We start from the raw sequence: 17,051 nt of genomic DNA, 5'->3' as shown, positions 1-17,051 counted from the left end.
GATTATTATTATTATTATTATTATTATTATTATTATTATTATTATTATTATTATTATTATTATTATTATTATTATTATTATTATTATTATTATTATTATGTTAGTAGGGAAATATGGCGTTTGGGAATCTTAAGCAAGATTTTCTATATGTATATATGTTGCTCATATTTAAGATTTGGGTAGATTTGTACTTCTTGTATAATAAAGATAATTTGCGAACGTTATATATGTTTTTTGAGTGATGGTGATGTCTCATTGCGTCATAGATGGTCCTTCGTATCATCCAAACTACCGCGCTGAATCTATTCGAAAAACTGCATTTAGTGCCGCAATCAAACCGCAGCCTATATTGCAATGCCACCGCCGCCGACTCCGACATCAGCAAGGGACGCGAGCTTGTCGAGATTACTGTCTCTCGCATCATTCATCCCACATTCAACAGTAGCTCATCTTCCTGCATTACTACCACCGCCTCGCCAACAACGTGCCCCTATACAAAACATACTTCCTTGGACACTCACGTTTACAATGAAAGAATTTCCTCATATACCAGATGATGTGGAAGCACGGGAGGTGTTAGCGCGCGGGTTGGAGCCGTACGGCCACCTTTCCAGTATGACGCCTGTCCCGAGCCCTCACGGCACCTCAGCAAACACAGGTACGTTCGCGATCGAAGTTCTCCTGCGCGACAGCCGGACGATCCCACCTTCGCGCTTGCGTCTTTGGGAACCTGTCCGGCGAATCGAGGCGGATGAGAGACTCACCAAGGGGAGGAGGTACTTCTACGTCAAGCTCGGCCCACCACGAAAAGGTGTCGTGAGAAGTTATTGCGTGTACTGCCATGCGACAGATCACTTGCGTGCGGACTGCATAAAGGCAGGATCGTGTACTCACTGTGGTAAGATGGGCCATTTCGTGGGGACGTGTCCGGGAATGATGAACTTGCGAACGCCAAAGAGGCGAACTAGGCGATTCTATGACACAGCAGCTGGCGTGGATGATGGAACATGATCCGCTGCTTGTGACCTTGGATCTTGAAATTAGAATTATGCAATCGGATCCCATCGCGCTCACGGGGCTTCCAGGATATCCAATGAGATAGGATGCAACTTGGCTTGGATTATCAAGGCGGTTGAGCCCAAGTACGAACTATTTAGTCATATAGCAATGTACAACTAATACATGACACTGTATGCAAAAGCCGCTGGCGTATCCGACAATGTGAATGGCACCTCCATCCATATCACATCGTCTTCCCGAATTATATTAAGATTTACAAATCGATCTTGTAAGATCAGTCAACTGCAGCATTCATTTTCTTCATCGTAAGCGATCTTACCAACGTCGTAGTATCTGAACAGACAACATTCGCCGTGATTGACAAGATGTCAGTGTACTTGGGTCCATGGCCGGACGCGACTTGTTTTGGAGCCATCCAGGCACCACGGGCCATTTTTCATCAATCGCAACCGGTGGATACCGCTCCCGCTCCATGTGTGACGTGAGTCCATCGTTGAGCTAGGACGGTAATCAAAATATTTGATCGTCTCTGTCGTTTCATTCAATCAGAGCTTCCAACGGCCTGGGTTTGACAAGTTCCCGGCACCAGGTGTGCCGATGCACATCCTCATATGCATGGAACTCATATGTCGTCCGCAACGTAGCTTTCGCCCACGACTACCCACGTCCGAGTTACCTTCCATATTCAGAGTAGTCGATACTACAGAGGTAGAATAAGGCAGTAAGTTCAGTCTGGGGTTGGCCCCTGACACTCATTTGGCTATGTTCCTTGAGTACCAAAGTTGGTCAATGAATGAATGTTTGCATCTGTGCGTAATGATGCAGCTTCTAGCCAGACGTAGAATGTTTGATCCTCTAAATCAAAAATCATCTTGGCTAACTTAGTATTTTGGTGATAATGACAATGCACTATACCGTGTAGCTGGTGGCGGTGAGACGGTTAAAGTTGCGTTTGAGCGGCTCAAATTGTTCTAAAGTTTGTCAAGCTTAAAACTAGAACTTTTGCGTTCTTGAAGACTGTGACCACCTCGCTTGATCTCAAAACACATACTAGTGTTCTATCTAAAATGGGTTCACAGAAAAAGAAGAAAGAAAAGAAAAAAGACTTTGTCGTATGTATTTTCATTTTAGAAATACTCGTGCAGACCTAATAGCAGGCATAGAAACCAAAGTTAAAGGTGGGCAAAACGAAGCCTAAAGCAACTTCATATACTGAGCTTGGGTTTAGAGCTAAAGGTATTTGCATTTATGATGATGCTGGACATAAGATGGCCTGTTTAACGTATCGGTAGCTATTGGCATTCCGGAGCAGTCAATAACGAAGACGCACACTTCTAGAGAGACATTTGATCACCATTTATCGCTAGCGAGACATCACTCCCACTCCACCCGTCGAGGTATCATCATGGATCTATTAGATTTTAAAAGATACCATCACTAACGAAACCAGAGGCGTTGGCATATTTGCAGGCACACCTGCCAGAGGAGGTAGACTCTTCGCTCTTCACCTCTATATCACCCCTCATTCTCGATCCCACACCTACAGTCCGCGCTGCCGCCCTCTCACTCGTGCGCGCAATCCCGACTTCATCACTCGCACCACATGTGCATTTAATTTCATTATATATCCATTCGGGGATGACTCATCTAGCACCCGACATCCGCGCCGACTCTTCGAAATTCTTGCTATTCGTTTTGAAAGCAGAGGATGCGGATATCCCGATGCAGCTAGTCACTCGCAGCTGGGAAAAAACTTTACATTGCTTTGGATCACTACTTGGATGGGATCTGGCGTCGCCCCCACCGCCAGGCAGCTCCATCCCGGCGGGTTCGGCCAATTGGAATAAAGTTGGCAATGCGACAAGTATAGACCGGATTGCTAACGCAGCTGGACATCTCGATGCACTCTCTTTATTTCTGCGACTAGGTCTCTCCGAAAACTTGACCCCAGAGATGCGAGCGCAGAGGGAGGTACCGGTGTACCACGCTGATACAGCTAAGCACCTAATTCCACGAAATGCGACAGCCCCCTATGCTCGACTTGGCCTTTTCGTTGAAGATAAAGGTCGCCGGTGGACGGCTGTTTCGTCGACTGAGGATATTGGAGCCAGATATCAATTATTGAAGGGTATGTTGCCAGGAATACTGGTGGGTTTGGACTCGGGACGTCGACAAGGCGGTGAGATTGGAAGAAACTGCAAGTATTTGATAGATTTCTTGGACAAGGTCAAAGCTGAAACTGAGAAGTTGCAGTAAAAATACTTTAGTTTGTTAGTGTTAAGGAGATAAAGGTATTTTGTATATAGGAATTTTAATTAGATATGGGTATGGTTATGGTATCAAAAAATGACATGGCGTGTTAAGCAGTGGCAATTGTGTATAACAGCTATTTTCATTAAGTAAACATTTTATAATGTAGTAGTAGTTATTGCAACAAATCTGATGGGGATGCAGAATACGGACGTTACCAAAGGTCACGCCTCGACGCGGGTGACACCAGAAACCCATGAGACCATGAATGGCACATTGGCGACAGAAATTATTACAGACCAAAAAAAATCGACAGCCGGCTATATTCAGTCGATTCCGCCAACCCAAGCTCTCGCAGCGCTGCACGATCATCAATTATTTCATAGGTCTTATTGTCTGCAGCGATGGCGCCTCCTGTTCTGCTTGACCAGCTATTGCGCGAGCGCACGGCTGCTCTGCTCCAGTCCGCGACTGACTATCGTCGCTACGCGCACCATCTGTCATCCCGTCTTCATCATCTACGAAAGACACTAAAGGTCCGCCGGCGAATTCCCGCTAAATCTGGAAAATCAGCATCCACCGGTCCAGCGGATGCGACAACGAGCAAGTATAAGCCATATGTTCCCACTGCAACAGAGTTATCAACCGACAAACGATTCGCTGGCATTTTACTCCTTGCTGCGGAGCGCGCGTGGGCACATGCCATGGAGACTAAAGCGACCATGGAAAACAATGCCGCTGGTGCGCCAGAAAGGAAACAACATATTCTTTCACGGCTAGCAAAGGCGCGGAAACACGTGGCGGTATTAGAGTCCATCATGTTGAACGCGGACTCAGCGACCAATTCCTTCAATGATTACGAGATATTGCAAGTTGTCACCTACAATGCTATAATTGCGGCTACGGGTGATCTTGAATCCCGAAATTATGAGAAGGCAGTTGCCAGCTATGCGTTGGCGTATACTGGTCTTTCTGGCCTAGTTCTGGCCCTGACGACTCCAGATGCTTCTGATGACGACAACGATATGGCGGATTTATACCGTGATTTGATCTCCAGCACAGTCGAACCCGCGCTTAAGTTTAGTGCAATTCAAATTGATTCTTCGTCGCGGTCTGTCGCGGTCCTAGCCGTCGCTCACAAGCACTTACCGACCTCTCCTGTCGATCAATTAGTCCTTAGTGTCGCAAAGGACGATACAAAAGCGAAGGAATTGCTATCTGGCAAGAGTGACGCCGCAGAGGCGTTGTCGACTATGCCTACAATTGAGTGGCGGTCGCATAGAGCGCAACTCCGGGACGCGACAGTCGCAGCCGCTATTTTGGCCGCTCGTGCCGCAGATGAGACATTATTTTCCGAAATCTTGTTTCCGTCTGGCCCTGCGACAAAGAAGTTGTCGTTGAGGGATCAGGCCCTCCGATTTGACCCTGCGCTATTAGCATGGCAGGATGCTGTTGATGCTGTGCATGATGCGATTACAGAAGTGACGAATTCCTCAATTGACGGATCCCAGATGCGAGTTCAGGAATTGTACGTTGTGTCCACGTACGCAAATTGCAGTTTGATCTCACGCAGGATCGCTCGTGACAATGTGCTTGTCTCGCAGCTTCGATCTGCGCTCAGTAAGAAGCAGAAGAAAGCGTCGACATCTAGGTCGGCGGTTAACAAGTCAGTCGCTAGCAAAGTTAGGGCAGTCACAGGTATCTACGACACCATCTTGCAGTCCATATCGCAGATCGTTGAGCTACCGGGTGTGGCCGCTGACGATTCACTCTCAAACGCACTGTCATCGTTGCAAAGGTACTACACTAGTTTGCGTCTTGCTATGGTTGCCTCGGGCTTTCCCCAGGCATCCGTTGATGCTAGTACTTACTGGAAGAAAGCAGTTGACGAGGTTAATAGCGTTGATGAGATTGCGTTAAACTTGGACAATATTGAAGACGATAACAATGCCAAGATTTTATTCAACGTTGATGTCCCCGGGACCAGAAAATTCCTGACAGCAGTTGCTGCTGCCTCGCAGTCCCATTTCGACCAGGCAAAGATTTCGGAGGAAGCCAAATTTGAAGCGCAGCAGAACAAAGGATCGCAGCCGTTCCTAATTGAATCGTTGACATCCGCGGCGATGTGGTTTGACAAGCGTACTGGGAAGACGAAATTTGTGGATCTGGAAAGATTGGTTGATCTCGAAAATGTTGCCAGTTTGACGCCGGTTCCTGCCAAGCCAGTCTTTTTCGACACAGCGTTCAATTTTATCGGATATGAGGACGGCATAGAAAAGGAGGCAACTGGTGCTGCTGCTGCTGCTGCTGCTGCCTCCACCGGGGAACCAACTCATGGTCGCGGCAAGCCAGAGATCTCGGCTCCCGTGCGGCAGGAGGAGAAGAAGACTGGATGGTTCTGGAGTCGTTAAATATGCAATGACGTATAGAGTGTAACTTGTCATTACTAAAGTATTTAAACGGTTTGACCTGACCGATTTTTGTGATCATAATACAATTGTATTCTATTCGTAACTTCCTTTTTTTGTTTGACAACTGGATAATCATTTCCAAAACAGTTCATATACTAATCCCAAGTTTATAGCCAATTACCATTGAATGCCCCATTAGTTATATACCATCCACCAACCGTATAAAACCCTATAAATGTACGCGACCATAATGTATACTGTAGAAAAACAAATGTCCCAGACAAAATCAGATAACTCCATCCCAATACAAAACATAAAATATAAAAAGCAGCTTTTAGACACCCACTAGCGCTCCAATTGATATCCGCCGCGCTGCGTCTGCCGTGGATGTTGACGACGCCAGTTGTAGAGAATGGGAACCATGAGTGGTGGACTGCTGCTGTTGGTGTAACGCTTTCACTTGCGTCATGGTGATCACCTCCAAGCGCAAAGCCTGCACTCCAGCAGCGCCTACACCAGGGGGTGCACACATCGCCAGATTCGCGTCGGCTTCTGATGTGATTTGAACACGGAGACCATCACTGACGCGGAAGTAGTACAGCGCTACAGGCGCGTCATCGGGTAATGCCAGTGCTTTGCGGACGGTATTGAGAAGGAAGGAGAGACTTGATTGTGTTTTCCCTTCTAGGTCGGTTAAGCGAATTGGACAGGGAATTACATGGCCCCCGTAGATTAGTTCCAGGATCATGGACGATGGTGGCCCTGACATAAATGTCGCGCTGGTCGGGATGGTGCGTGGTAAATTGTCTTGCGAATTCGCGACTGTTCCAGTGCCGGTGGAGTAGAAGTTTTGTTCATCATCAGCAGATAAGCACGATGAAAACGTACTTGACGAAGTTGATGACGATGCGGTTGGTGACCGAACAAGAGAGGGATGTGATAAGGAGAGTGTTCTGGGAGAGATAATTGGTGGCTCGCTCTGCCGCGACCGTAGATGTGGCCTGTAATTGACGTAATTCACCACGCATGGCGCAATATCAGGCTTGGTCGCATCAGACGATACAGTACTCGGCACAGAAATGTTTTCAACTCCGCCAAGGAGTTCAGGAGATAATGGCCATTGTGCTCTGAGATGTATCAGTTGTGGTTGCTGTTGCTGATCGTCTTTTGGATTATCCCGTTCAACTGACAAGGACTTTGATCGAGCCTTGGACTTTGGCAGTCGCTTCCGATTTCGCCGAACCGACTGTACTGCCGCCCGAACGAGCTTGTCAAAATCGGGAAGAGTCTGTGGTGGGAATCCGTACTCGTCGCGAAGAGTATCAGCTACAGCGATGATAACGTCGTCCTGCTCAGATGCCTTCTTTGTGGAGAGCGACATAGAGTCGATCAATTCAAGCCGACGAGCAGAAAATTTTTTCCACTGTCCTTCGTCCGTAAATTGCAGCTTCTGGCGGATAGTCTGGGTCACTCCTGAAATCCGAGTTGAAGACGCACGCTTCAATGGCGGAGGAATAAAGATGGAGGATTTTCGACGTTGAAGAACGTCAGCTGACGACAGCGAGGGTAAAGTTGGCGGAGATGTAGGAAGTATTGGCGCGATGCCATGGAACTTCGGGACCGTCGCTGAATGAGTGGATGGAGATACAGGCGAAGTCGCATTGGTAGAGTATGGCCCATGCGCATGGCCTGGAGGTTGCAGGTGCAAGTATCGGCCACCATTTCCCGCCGCGCTAACATATTCGGGCAATACAGACTCTATGACGTTTGGTCGTCGAAATTCTGTGAAAGACAAGCCAGGCTTACTATCGTCCTCATCTAGCTTGTGCATTTGGACCTCGACAAATATGTCAACATTTCCGAGTGCTTCGTGAAGCGACGCATCTGTGATTGTCAATATCGAGTAACATATTTGTAGGCTACAAACGCACTCACCATCACGGATATATTGATATTCAATCTTATTACGGTATACCGCAGGTTTGTACCGAATGCTGAATTTTCTTTCGTCGTCAATGAAGAACGCACTTTGAATATAATTCTGAAGTCTGCTGAAGTTGAGGTGTTCATCTTCCAAGTTCCATTGGATCACGCGTGCACCGCATTCTATGCGCAGAGTTTTGGGTGCCCTTGGAGAAGAAAGTTGCTGATCCGCAGGCTGAAATGTGGTGCCGTACATTCCGTATGACGATTGCTCCCGAACCTGCGGCAATGACTTGACTGAGGAGGCCGCAAGAGGCGTTGATGTGGAGACGGAGTTGCTGATGGACGGCTGAGAGGAAGGCGAGAAATATATGGCTGGCGTTGATGAACTATTTTTGAGAGATAATGGGAAGTTCAGGGCTGAAAATGTCGGCATAACGGAAGTGTCCGCCATGTTTGAGAATCCCAAAAAAGAAAAGTAATTGTAGCAACAATGTTGTGAATGCGTAGACAATGCGACGTTGTTTGCATATAGTGGATGGTTAAGTCAACAGGGAATAGACAGAGGCATTGGAGGAACCAGCGCGATAGGAGATATATGAATCCACAGTGCGAGCGTAAGGCTTGCTTCTGTACCTAAGGTTTGGAGGTAGACGGGCAGCGGTACCAACTTGGAAGATACTGCCGGCTTCGTCACCCGCGGGGCGACCGCGCCCCGTTGCCGCCGGACATACATGGGGTTGGTTCGTATCATCCAAAGTATACGTCAAGCAGGTAAAACTCCAATATTGATGAGCCGTACTCTTCGGATGGTCCACAAATCATTTTTGTACGTTGGTACTAAGCAGCATCTCGTCGCTCGGGACCGCAGTCTGACTATAGGGAAGAGGCGGGTGGCACTATCGCCGAGCCATCTGCCCCGAGCTTTAACGCTGTTCTACGGACAGCGGGTACTGGGTGGCCCAAGCGGTCATCATCATCGGGACCTTCCCGGTAGATTAGATGACATAGATTGCCACGTTATATCGAGAGTCCGTTAGACTCAGGCACAAACGCAGACCTTGCAGCTTATCTGGATGCCTAAGTTCTCGTATCATAGCAGTCGACTAACTCGACTACTAAACTCGACAAGCACATACAGTGCCTACCCGGAGCCGCGGCGCACAGTTTCCCGTGGAGTCACTGACTGCGCCAATCCCATCGTGGCATAGTGTTCGCAAGAAGTAGCCCTGTGTCCAGGATCTTCCGAGCAACTTCTCGCCAAGGTCTATATCCTCTACTCAATTACCTCTTGTGTTTTAAATAGCAACTACTTATATCCAGCTGGGGCGTGCGCCGTCTGCACTACTTTACCATTCTGTTGCGTGCGATTTGATGATAAGACATTACCTTGACTAATAACTGGGGAGCCAATTAGCGTTTCTGGTAATAATAACGTCATATTGAGACAGAGTTAGCGCTGATTTGCTCATCCTCTACGTTGGTGACTCAACTTTGTGCCTACTAATAGACCAGAACAATAATTTCATGGCCCAATATAGCATTGGTAAAGACGCATTACTTCTGCTGCTCCATATTTAGTATTTAACATTTTGAGCGCACTTTCTTCTTTGGTGTATTGTTGCTTGTGGTAATGCGATCCATATTACTCTGTAAGTAAGGATAGAGATAACCCTAACCCCTTCGGCGATAATGGAGATGCGACGCACGATAAAAAAACGCATATCAAATTTGCCGCGCCCTATCCAAGGTCAGTGCGTCGAGCACTGGCATGAATCATCAATGGCGCGAAAGTTCGCTATCCGATAGTTAAATCTAATAAACTTTTTGCGTGGTCCGATATCTTCGAAGCAGACTTCACTCCTCGGGGTTTAGTGGAGATATGATGGAAACACAAAGCGGCAAGCAATGGGCTACCTGGAAAGTGCCGGGTGTCGCTGAGTGTTGATATGCAACATCCACTCCTTTGAATGTGGTATCGGTTCCGATTTCATGTGACAACATGCAGCCGATAAGCATCTGCCCAAACTGACGCACATCTCCTCCAACATTTGCTGATTTAATCACAATCAATCAATCAACAATCAATCAATCAATCGATCAATCAGTCAATCGATCAATCAGTCAATAATCAACCAATAAATCAACAAATCAATAAATCCGCGTCCCAATTATATAATTGACCTTTGCAAATTCATCTTATTTTCAGTCATCTAAAATACCGCTGGCTAAGTAATTTGTTGTCGCAACACATTCGGGTTGGCGTTCTCAGACCCGAGACGCATCTCTGCAACCGGAATGGGATTTTACCGATGACTCAACGCTGAAGTTCCGCAGATGCCGGCAAAATTTCGCAGTGCAGTGAGCATACTGCATTCTGCATCCTTGGTCCACAAAAATATTCGTGGATAGGAGATTCACCTTGTTACATAGGAAGAAGTGAACGTCAACTTGTTTTCACCCAATGCACTGAGCGCTGGTATGGATACGCATGTTGAAGGGGCATGCAGTAAAAGCTACGTACGCATAACGATAATTCCACCAAAGGACTGTCCCTATACAAAGCGCACACTTCAGTATCAACTCTCTTCTGATTGCCGATGTCTGACGGCTTTATCACATCACTGCGGACGAGAACTGGACCGGGACTCCGACATGACAACGCATCAAGTAGGGAGCGACGAACCTACGAAATCATTATCAATCGGCTATCAGTCGTTGCAATAGTCGCATGACAAGCCAACCGTACAGGGAGGATGCCGTAGAGTATGTTTGGTTCTCAGGCTGGAGCGATGTGTTGACGTGCGTGTGATCCGTGTGAACGGCGGGGCTAGTGATAAGCGATTCCTTATCGCAAGGCCATGGCGTACTGAATCGGGGCTGAGTTCGGTACCTGCGATGATGGCCACTGTAATCCCGACTCCTGTAGTAGACCGCTATTCGCTGTTCCGAACAGGCATAATTAGAGATCACAAACCTCCCCGCAAAGAATTATTAATTGGATTGTCGGTTGTACCGACAAAATTGTAGCAGGGTTTTAACTACCCTCGCTCCAATATAAGGTTACACTCAGGCAATAAACAATTGGCTACGCACGATTGTTGACTGACTCATCGCTCACAAGACGCTTAGGCCGGCTGTCCAGAGACCGGCGGAGCTTATGGTTGTGCAGACCATGCGGCGATAACCGCGCCAGGTTGCGACCGGGCACTGAGAGAACACGAATACCAGTTAAAATGATTCAGCCAGCTCTGCGAATGGCTCTTGCTTTGTCTAAGCTTTTATCTACGGGCTGTACCGGCCCAGACTGGTTTATGACTCGCGGAGCTAAAGAAAGGCATTACAATGTCCTGATAATTCGGCTTCTCGCGAGCAGCACAATTATCAATGTAAACACGTCACGCTAGCCTGGCTGTGGCCATGTGGAGCCAAGGACAGACGGGTGCTAATTTGACTCCAGCAGTCACCGAAAATAAAGCAGATGTTTTGCGCCTCATAAATGACGCAGCATTATGCCAAAATTTGACCTCATTGCTCGTATCAATCCTATTAATGACGATACGTATAAGCTACTTTAAACTCGCGTATCGCGTCAGCATGAGCTATACACAGATATAGGGCCCTCATGTTCTCCGGACAGCTGTCCGTAATGGTATGCGGTCTCACATCTTTGTAGGTTGGCTAATTGCCGAGAAATTTCGTCAGTCACCGAACTTCCAGGTGGTGCTTGCCGCTGGTCTCCGAAGCGGTTGTCAAGATAGATTCCGAAATTATCCTAATGATACCCTTTCTGAGAGGAAACTAAAATTCTGTCCCGTTGAGCGGGAAAGCTATACTTCCGCTATTGCCGTGTGTACGTGGTGAATTTTGTATCAAAAGTTTTTAATATTTCGGAAGGTCCGACTTTGACAATACTTAAGATTAATCGACATAGCATACTCAACTTTGTTTAGAGTTGAACGTGCAGCCATTCGTCTCTGGAGATAGAGAAAAGTTTTCAACTGATTGTTAATGTACCATGGCGAAGCATCTCAGAGATATGATGTTGTTTTGATTTGGTGGCCTACTCGAGTACATCGGAGCTTGGTACATACACGGGTTTTCCGCTAATCCGCCATTGGTTCGCTGCAAACCTCCAATTTTTGGATAATGCTCCTGATGGCCGCGATTATTTGACACCGATCGAAGCGGCTGAATCTTGGGGTGAAGACAATCCACGTTGGAGATCTGAATGCTAACGACCGCCAACTGGTCGCAACATAATCAGCGCGGTCTGCATGGCCATAACTGTACATTATTGAACTAACAAGCACTGTTGCCGTTTTTCCTTCAAATCTACTACCTTTGTCTTGACTGTATCAACTTTGGGAAACTCCATTTGGCGGGATTCCTCGTCGGCAAAAGTATAGGGCTGCACCTTGCCCGCGCCACCCCTTAGACCGGCAACACGGCGGACCTGTGCGGCTTTTTCCCGTCCTTGCATTGTACATGAAACTTTAATTTTTGACTTCCCTGAATAATTTTAAATGGCATTGATTGGACCGAATCAAGGCTTGGAAAGTTGGCACTGTTATTCTATTTGCAGCATCACTTCATCAGGCTCACGGACCATGACCAATCACGATATTAACAGTCGGAGTAATCCTCACAATTACCAAGCATCAGTCTGCAGTAAGAATCGTAGTATATTTTTACCTTGATATCGCGCGCAAAATGTTTGAGATCCAAGACGTCGAAATTACGGAATTTGCCGACAGCCACTAGTTCTGTTGACACGGACAGACAATCCGATCTGACATACAGGCTATCTTTGAGTGTGAAGCACTTGCCGAAACTACACACTACATGTCTTGCAATAATTGTGCATTGGCACACTACTCTAAAAGAGACCTAAAGCTAAACTGCATTGGGAAATATCGTTCTGCCGTTCCAGCCCTCGTCAATCCATACTTGTTGCATAAAATGATAGATACCCTTTGCCCGCTGCTCGGGATGGTAGTTCAGCATTATTCCTCTAGTGTGGCACATAGTATCTAAATGGGCCAGTTACAAAGGGTTATATTTTCACATCGCTTTCGCGCAGATCTATATGGATGAAGTAGTGACTTTTATTATTCTGAAGGGTAAAGAAGAGTTCGCCAGTGGTACTGCCTGCATTGCTTAAGGCAGCACGCGATTGACGATGACTATTTCGCCATGCCTAGCGCTGATACTCCTGTTTGCACGCGAATTGCACAGCGATGAAGTAACCTGGGACGCGTGTCGCGTCTTATTGCGTTGAACTCGATGTTGTTAATCAGTTGTTGTCTGGTGAGCTCCGTTCTGGTTGCTCCATACGTTGTACACAAGGAATTCAAGTATTTCTTGCATGAAAACACTCTCGCAGTCCTAAGTCCCAAAATGATATCTATTTACGATATATACAGCTATATATTGTATTCCAGTCATCTCTGTTGAGAGGAATCATTCGATATGCTTATAGAATACACGGGAGAAGTATTTATGAAATAGCCGTAACCTCAGTAGGATTGACCACTGACCAACTGGCTGACATCGCCAACTCATTAGTACTGTCAGGATTGTATATTGACACAAAACAAAGTCATTCCGGTAATGACGCGGTCGACGGAATTAAGGGTCTCGTTTTCTTCGTGCGTGCTGCGCTTCCAGGTAGTTTGCTTACACCAAGTAATCACCTCGTACTGTCTGCCGATAGTACTTTGATTGCTCGAACTTATGAGTTGCGGCCGGGGCGATAAAGGTGACTCCCGGGTTTGATTTTGACTAGTGACGGTCATACCGTCGACTCGGCGGCGGCACAGGTACACCTGTACCCTCCGGCGATTGGCGTTTGCTGACGCTATCCCCGGGGATCGCAGCGGAAACTCCGGCAAGTGGTCGAATGTTAATTGCAGCAACCACACTAATTTGTCACGGTCCAGGCATCGCTATTTGTTAGCTCGTCACTAAGATTATGAGACTATCGACATTGAACCATTAAGCCTACACCTGAAAAATTCCATTGGGATTTTGTGAGCGTAGATAACCAGAAATAGGTTGGTGATATATTTGGTGTGAAGAAGACAATTGCAATAGCGATAACGAATTATCAGTCGCACGCTCGCTTCTGGAGGTAAGCGCTGCAGGATGTCTGCATGAAGATCATGCTCCGATTCTGTAGAGAGGCTATTAACTTCCTACGATCCTCAATATGAAAGGTTACGTTCACCGCGCCTGCTGACTATCAATGCACGCGGTGTATGATAAGCGGGATTAGTGACGGGCCACTTGCAGCTGATTTGCGGGATCTAATGCAGTCTAGACATGGCTGAACTGCACGGCTTACTAGTCTCACATAAACCGCATACAGGTGTCCATTTTTGAACTGTCTAAATAGTCAGGAGTGGGCAAAAGCAGGTCTGGCCCAAACAAGTCATACTGTAACAGTGCTGTACTTAACTACAGTCGCGATTTCGGTGTTTTGATCTGGAGTGTTATCTGCGGTACGCCTATATAAATTAGTCAGTAGTTTTGATCGACCATGCGTAAATTGGGTAGAGGAGGATACACGCTTTTTCTTGGGCTCCCCATCCATTTTTGAGACACCATTGTTGCAAAATCGAAGAGCCGATGATGTCATGCTAATCTTTGTTTTCCGACAAATAACTGAGCATGACTTCTGGTTTGCTCGAACACAGGGGCAGGTAGATAACGTATAATGGAAACTTCAGCCTTGAGCCTTATCCAAGAACACTCGATGAATTAGCGAGAATGCAATCAGACTGGCCTGTTGACCAGTCTTGTCATGTCGAACCTCAGGAAAGCTTCGATACTGATGTCTGGCTGAAGACTGCGTCGAGGTCTAAGCGACGCAGTTGCAACGAAACATAGCGAACGAATTAGCCGCCAGGCAAACTTGTAGAATTTACGTCCGGGGAGATCGCTACTCATTGCTGTCACCGGAATACGGTGCGAAAATTTGAGAAAATATAGAAACACTGGTGAGTACAAATCTGCATCATAATTGCTGTCACATAAATCTAGGTTCATTCAGGTAATTGTTAGAAACGCATGACCACACCAGCCAAGACCGCTAGAAGGAGAGGTTCCGTCGCGTCTTGTGGTCATTCTGCCGCAATCGGGTTGATCGGTCGAGTCACTCTGATGAGTTATCGGTATCTAAATACCTATCTTCACTTTGGGACTCTCGACTTGCAGTGTCCCAGTACAGTCTTGCATTGCCCAAACAATCCTTCTAGATCCGACTTAGACATTAAAAGTCTGTTTTCAGGGTGAAATTGGATCTGCGAGTCAACGCCCAAGACCAAATTCAATATAAAAATCAAATGGCGAGGCGAGTCTCTAAACGATTCGATAAACTGACAAAGCCGCACGCGGTTGCTGGGACCAATTACCGTGCGTGACGCCCGTGCTCACTAGATGACTCGTCCGTACCATGTTGAAGCCAGCCTAGCAGACGCGTCCTGGGTTCAAAGTCTACAAGCAATCAAAAGAGCGAAGAATGTCATGGAGTGAAGGGACCTTAGAGGTCCCATTCTAAACCTCAAGACTGAGGCACTGCGAAGACCACTCAGAGGCTCAAGCCTACGCGGTCTAGTTTGCACTTTAGCACTTATAGCGTCGACCGACACCTTAATAGCGTTAGAATCTTTGATAGACGATGTCGATTAGGTGGAGCTCAGAGAGCTGAATCAGCATATGCGTAAAAGAATAATTTCAATCTCTACAACCAGTCCAACCTCTTGTCTGTACATCAGGAATGGACAATATCATATTGTTGCTCTCTGGTAACGGCCTGGTGTAATTTACCAGTCGATTATGATATATATTAATGCAGCTGCCGTTCGACGAGAGGTGATCCACCGATCTAGGATTTGAGGGATCAGCACCTAGACCATTACTATGCCCCAAAATTCAATCAATGTTAACCATTATACTATACCGAGCAGTCTGAGAAACGTGCATAGAGTATCCCAATCTGGCGTTCCCAACTACTGGTTGCGGGACGAACAACCAAAACAATTCCAGCGCCGCACAAGCTGTGTAGGAAATTCGCTCCTGCATTGGTTTACATATTCCGGCAAGCCTGTCCTTAGAAATTAGCCATAACGTGATGATTACGAGTCGCTCTCTGTGAGACATACAATCTTGCGACTACGAGTCATTAACAGAAGTTCCTATTAAAATAGTAAGTGGTCAAAGTTCGTGGCTACCAACTAAAGAATATCGTTATGTTACACCTAACGTGGGTAAGCGTGCCCCGCAGACATGCGAGCCGCGCACGTTCTTTACCGCACTTACCGATATTTAAGCCCAATTACCACACAATAGCAAAGTCAATCAATTAAAACTAATCCGAACTATGTATATTAGCCATTTCTTTACCCCCCCTTCACAAGTCTGGGCATTACTTACCGCACTTACCACAGCACCGTTGACCTGGCTCTGTCCTCTTCTTCCGACCACCGCTCTCACGCGTTCCCGCACCAGCTGCTCAACAATCTCATTTTGTGCGATCATGTCTTGCCCATCTTGTACAGAAAGGGCTCTAAGACTGATGCTTTTAGCCTGTCCTTTTTGCACGCAGGCGCATAATGTTTCTTTTGCCTTTTGAAGTGTACGGACTGTTTGCTGAGGAGCGTGACCGTTTGAGCTAATGCTTGTGTGCCTTTTTTGCAAGCCGATCGACAGCATTATAAATCGGTGTCGGTGAGCTATTTGATGAATTTTGAGAGGGCCTCTATTGGGTTGTGCGGCGTCTGAGAGATCCAATGGGCGGCGGTTGGGCAAGGAAGACACCGAAGGTGTTGGAGTCCGTATCCTGACATCCAATTTGGATAGGACAACTTCAGGGTCCAGGTACTAAACCCGACCCACTGAATCCCGCCTTGGTATTCTTTTCGTTCATACACTCAAAAAAACGATGCGACGAGAAATTCGACATTTGACACGTGGTTAACGTGACACTTGATCCCGTAGAAATGAATCTAGCACACCGTATTTAGATTGATGTACCCAGCCAATTTTGTACTTATGTCATTTCAACGAACTAAGAATTTGGACCAGCGGTCAGTACATCCAAGTAGGGCAAACTCTGACTTTATAATTCTGATGCATCCAGTTCACCCGCGAAACTGAGTACGTCATTTACCCATCTTTCTTGAATGGTGTGAGGTCGTCATCTTGAAATACTTTACTTCACGTTGAGACACAAATATGATATCCAGAAATAATGTGCACTATAACAGTTCCAGATGTAACTAAAAACAAGCACTGGCACATAACTTTTATCAAGACTGTGTGGAGATTTATAGGCCATCATTCACTACAAGATCGAACTCATATGCATGTGTATCAAAGATATCCCAATTACGGTCCAAAACGTCAATGACGAAGAGGTGGTATTTCTCGGCACCGACCTCCAGC

At 46.6% G+C, this 17,051-nt stretch overlaps 5 protein-coding genes across 5 annotated transcripts in view; 4 read left to right on the top strand and 1 right to left on the bottom strand.

The window, feature by feature from the left end:
* The window catches only part of V1513DRAFT_484652 (fungal-specific transcription factor domain-containing protein), a 3,429-nt gene extending 3,359 nt beyond the window's left edge, over positions 1–70 (top strand). Inside the window, exon 2 of the mRNA XM_066900450.1 lies at positions 2–70. The gene's annotated coding sequence lies outside the window, so the exon portion shown is untranslated. The remainder of the gene's footprint in view (position 1) is intronic.
* Positions 71–235: 165 nt separating this feature from the next.
* Positions 236–1,194, top strand: V1513DRAFT_443953 (uncharacterized protein). Its single transcript, XM_066897898.1, has one exon. It carries the CDS (start codon positions 355–357, stop codon positions 1,009–1,011), a length of 657 nt encoding a protein of 218 aa, XP_066753939.1. The 5' UTR covers positions 236–354; the 3' UTR covers positions 1,012–1,194.
* An 812-nt stretch (positions 1,195–2,006) lies between these two features.
* V1513DRAFT_443948 (Rix1 complex component) lies at positions 2,007–3,407 on the top strand. The gene is made up of 4 exons (XM_066897897.1): positions 2,007–2,132; positions 2,184–2,256; positions 2,313–2,417; positions 2,471–3,407. Exons 1-4 carry the CDS (start codon positions 2,088–2,090, stop codon positions 3,274–3,276), a joined length of 1,029 nt encoding a protein of 342 aa, XP_066753938.1. The 5' UTR covers positions 2,007–2,087; the 3' UTR covers positions 3,277–3,407.
* Positions 3,408–3,573: 166 nt separating this feature from the next.
* V1513DRAFT_443947 (uncharacterized protein) lies at positions 3,574–5,809 on the top strand. Its single transcript, XM_066897896.1, has one exon. The coding sequence runs from the start codon at positions 3,675–3,677 to the stop codon at positions 5,679–5,681; it is 2,007 nt and encodes a 668-aa protein (XP_066753937.1). The 5' UTR covers positions 3,574–3,674; the 3' UTR covers positions 5,682–5,809.
* Positions 5,810–5,848: 39 nt separating this feature from the next.
* On the bottom strand, positions 5,849–8,546 carry V1513DRAFT_52477 (transcription factor Vhr1-domain-containing protein). The gene is made up of 2 exons (XM_066900532.1): positions 7,617–8,546; positions 5,849–7,565 (listed from the first exon to the last, which is right to left on the bottom strand). Exons 1-2 carry the CDS (start codon positions 8,056–8,058, stop codon positions 6,016–6,018), a joined length of 1,992 nt encoding a protein of 663 aa, XP_066753936.1. The 5' UTR covers positions 8,059–8,546; the 3' UTR covers positions 5,849–6,015.
* Between the last annotated feature and the right edge of the window lie 8,505 nt (positions 8,547–17,051).

The sequence above is a fragment of the Lipomyces chichibuensis genome (assembly GCF_038497645.1).
Source record: "Lipomyces chichibuensis strain CBS 12929 unplaced genomic scaffold V1513scaffold_13, whole genome shotgun sequence".
Taxonomy (NCBI): Eukaryota; Fungi; Ascomycota; class Lipomycetes; order Lipomycetales; family Lipomycetaceae; genus Lipomyces; species Lipomyces chichibuensis.
This window is presented reverse-complemented; position numbering and strand designations above follow the sequence as displayed.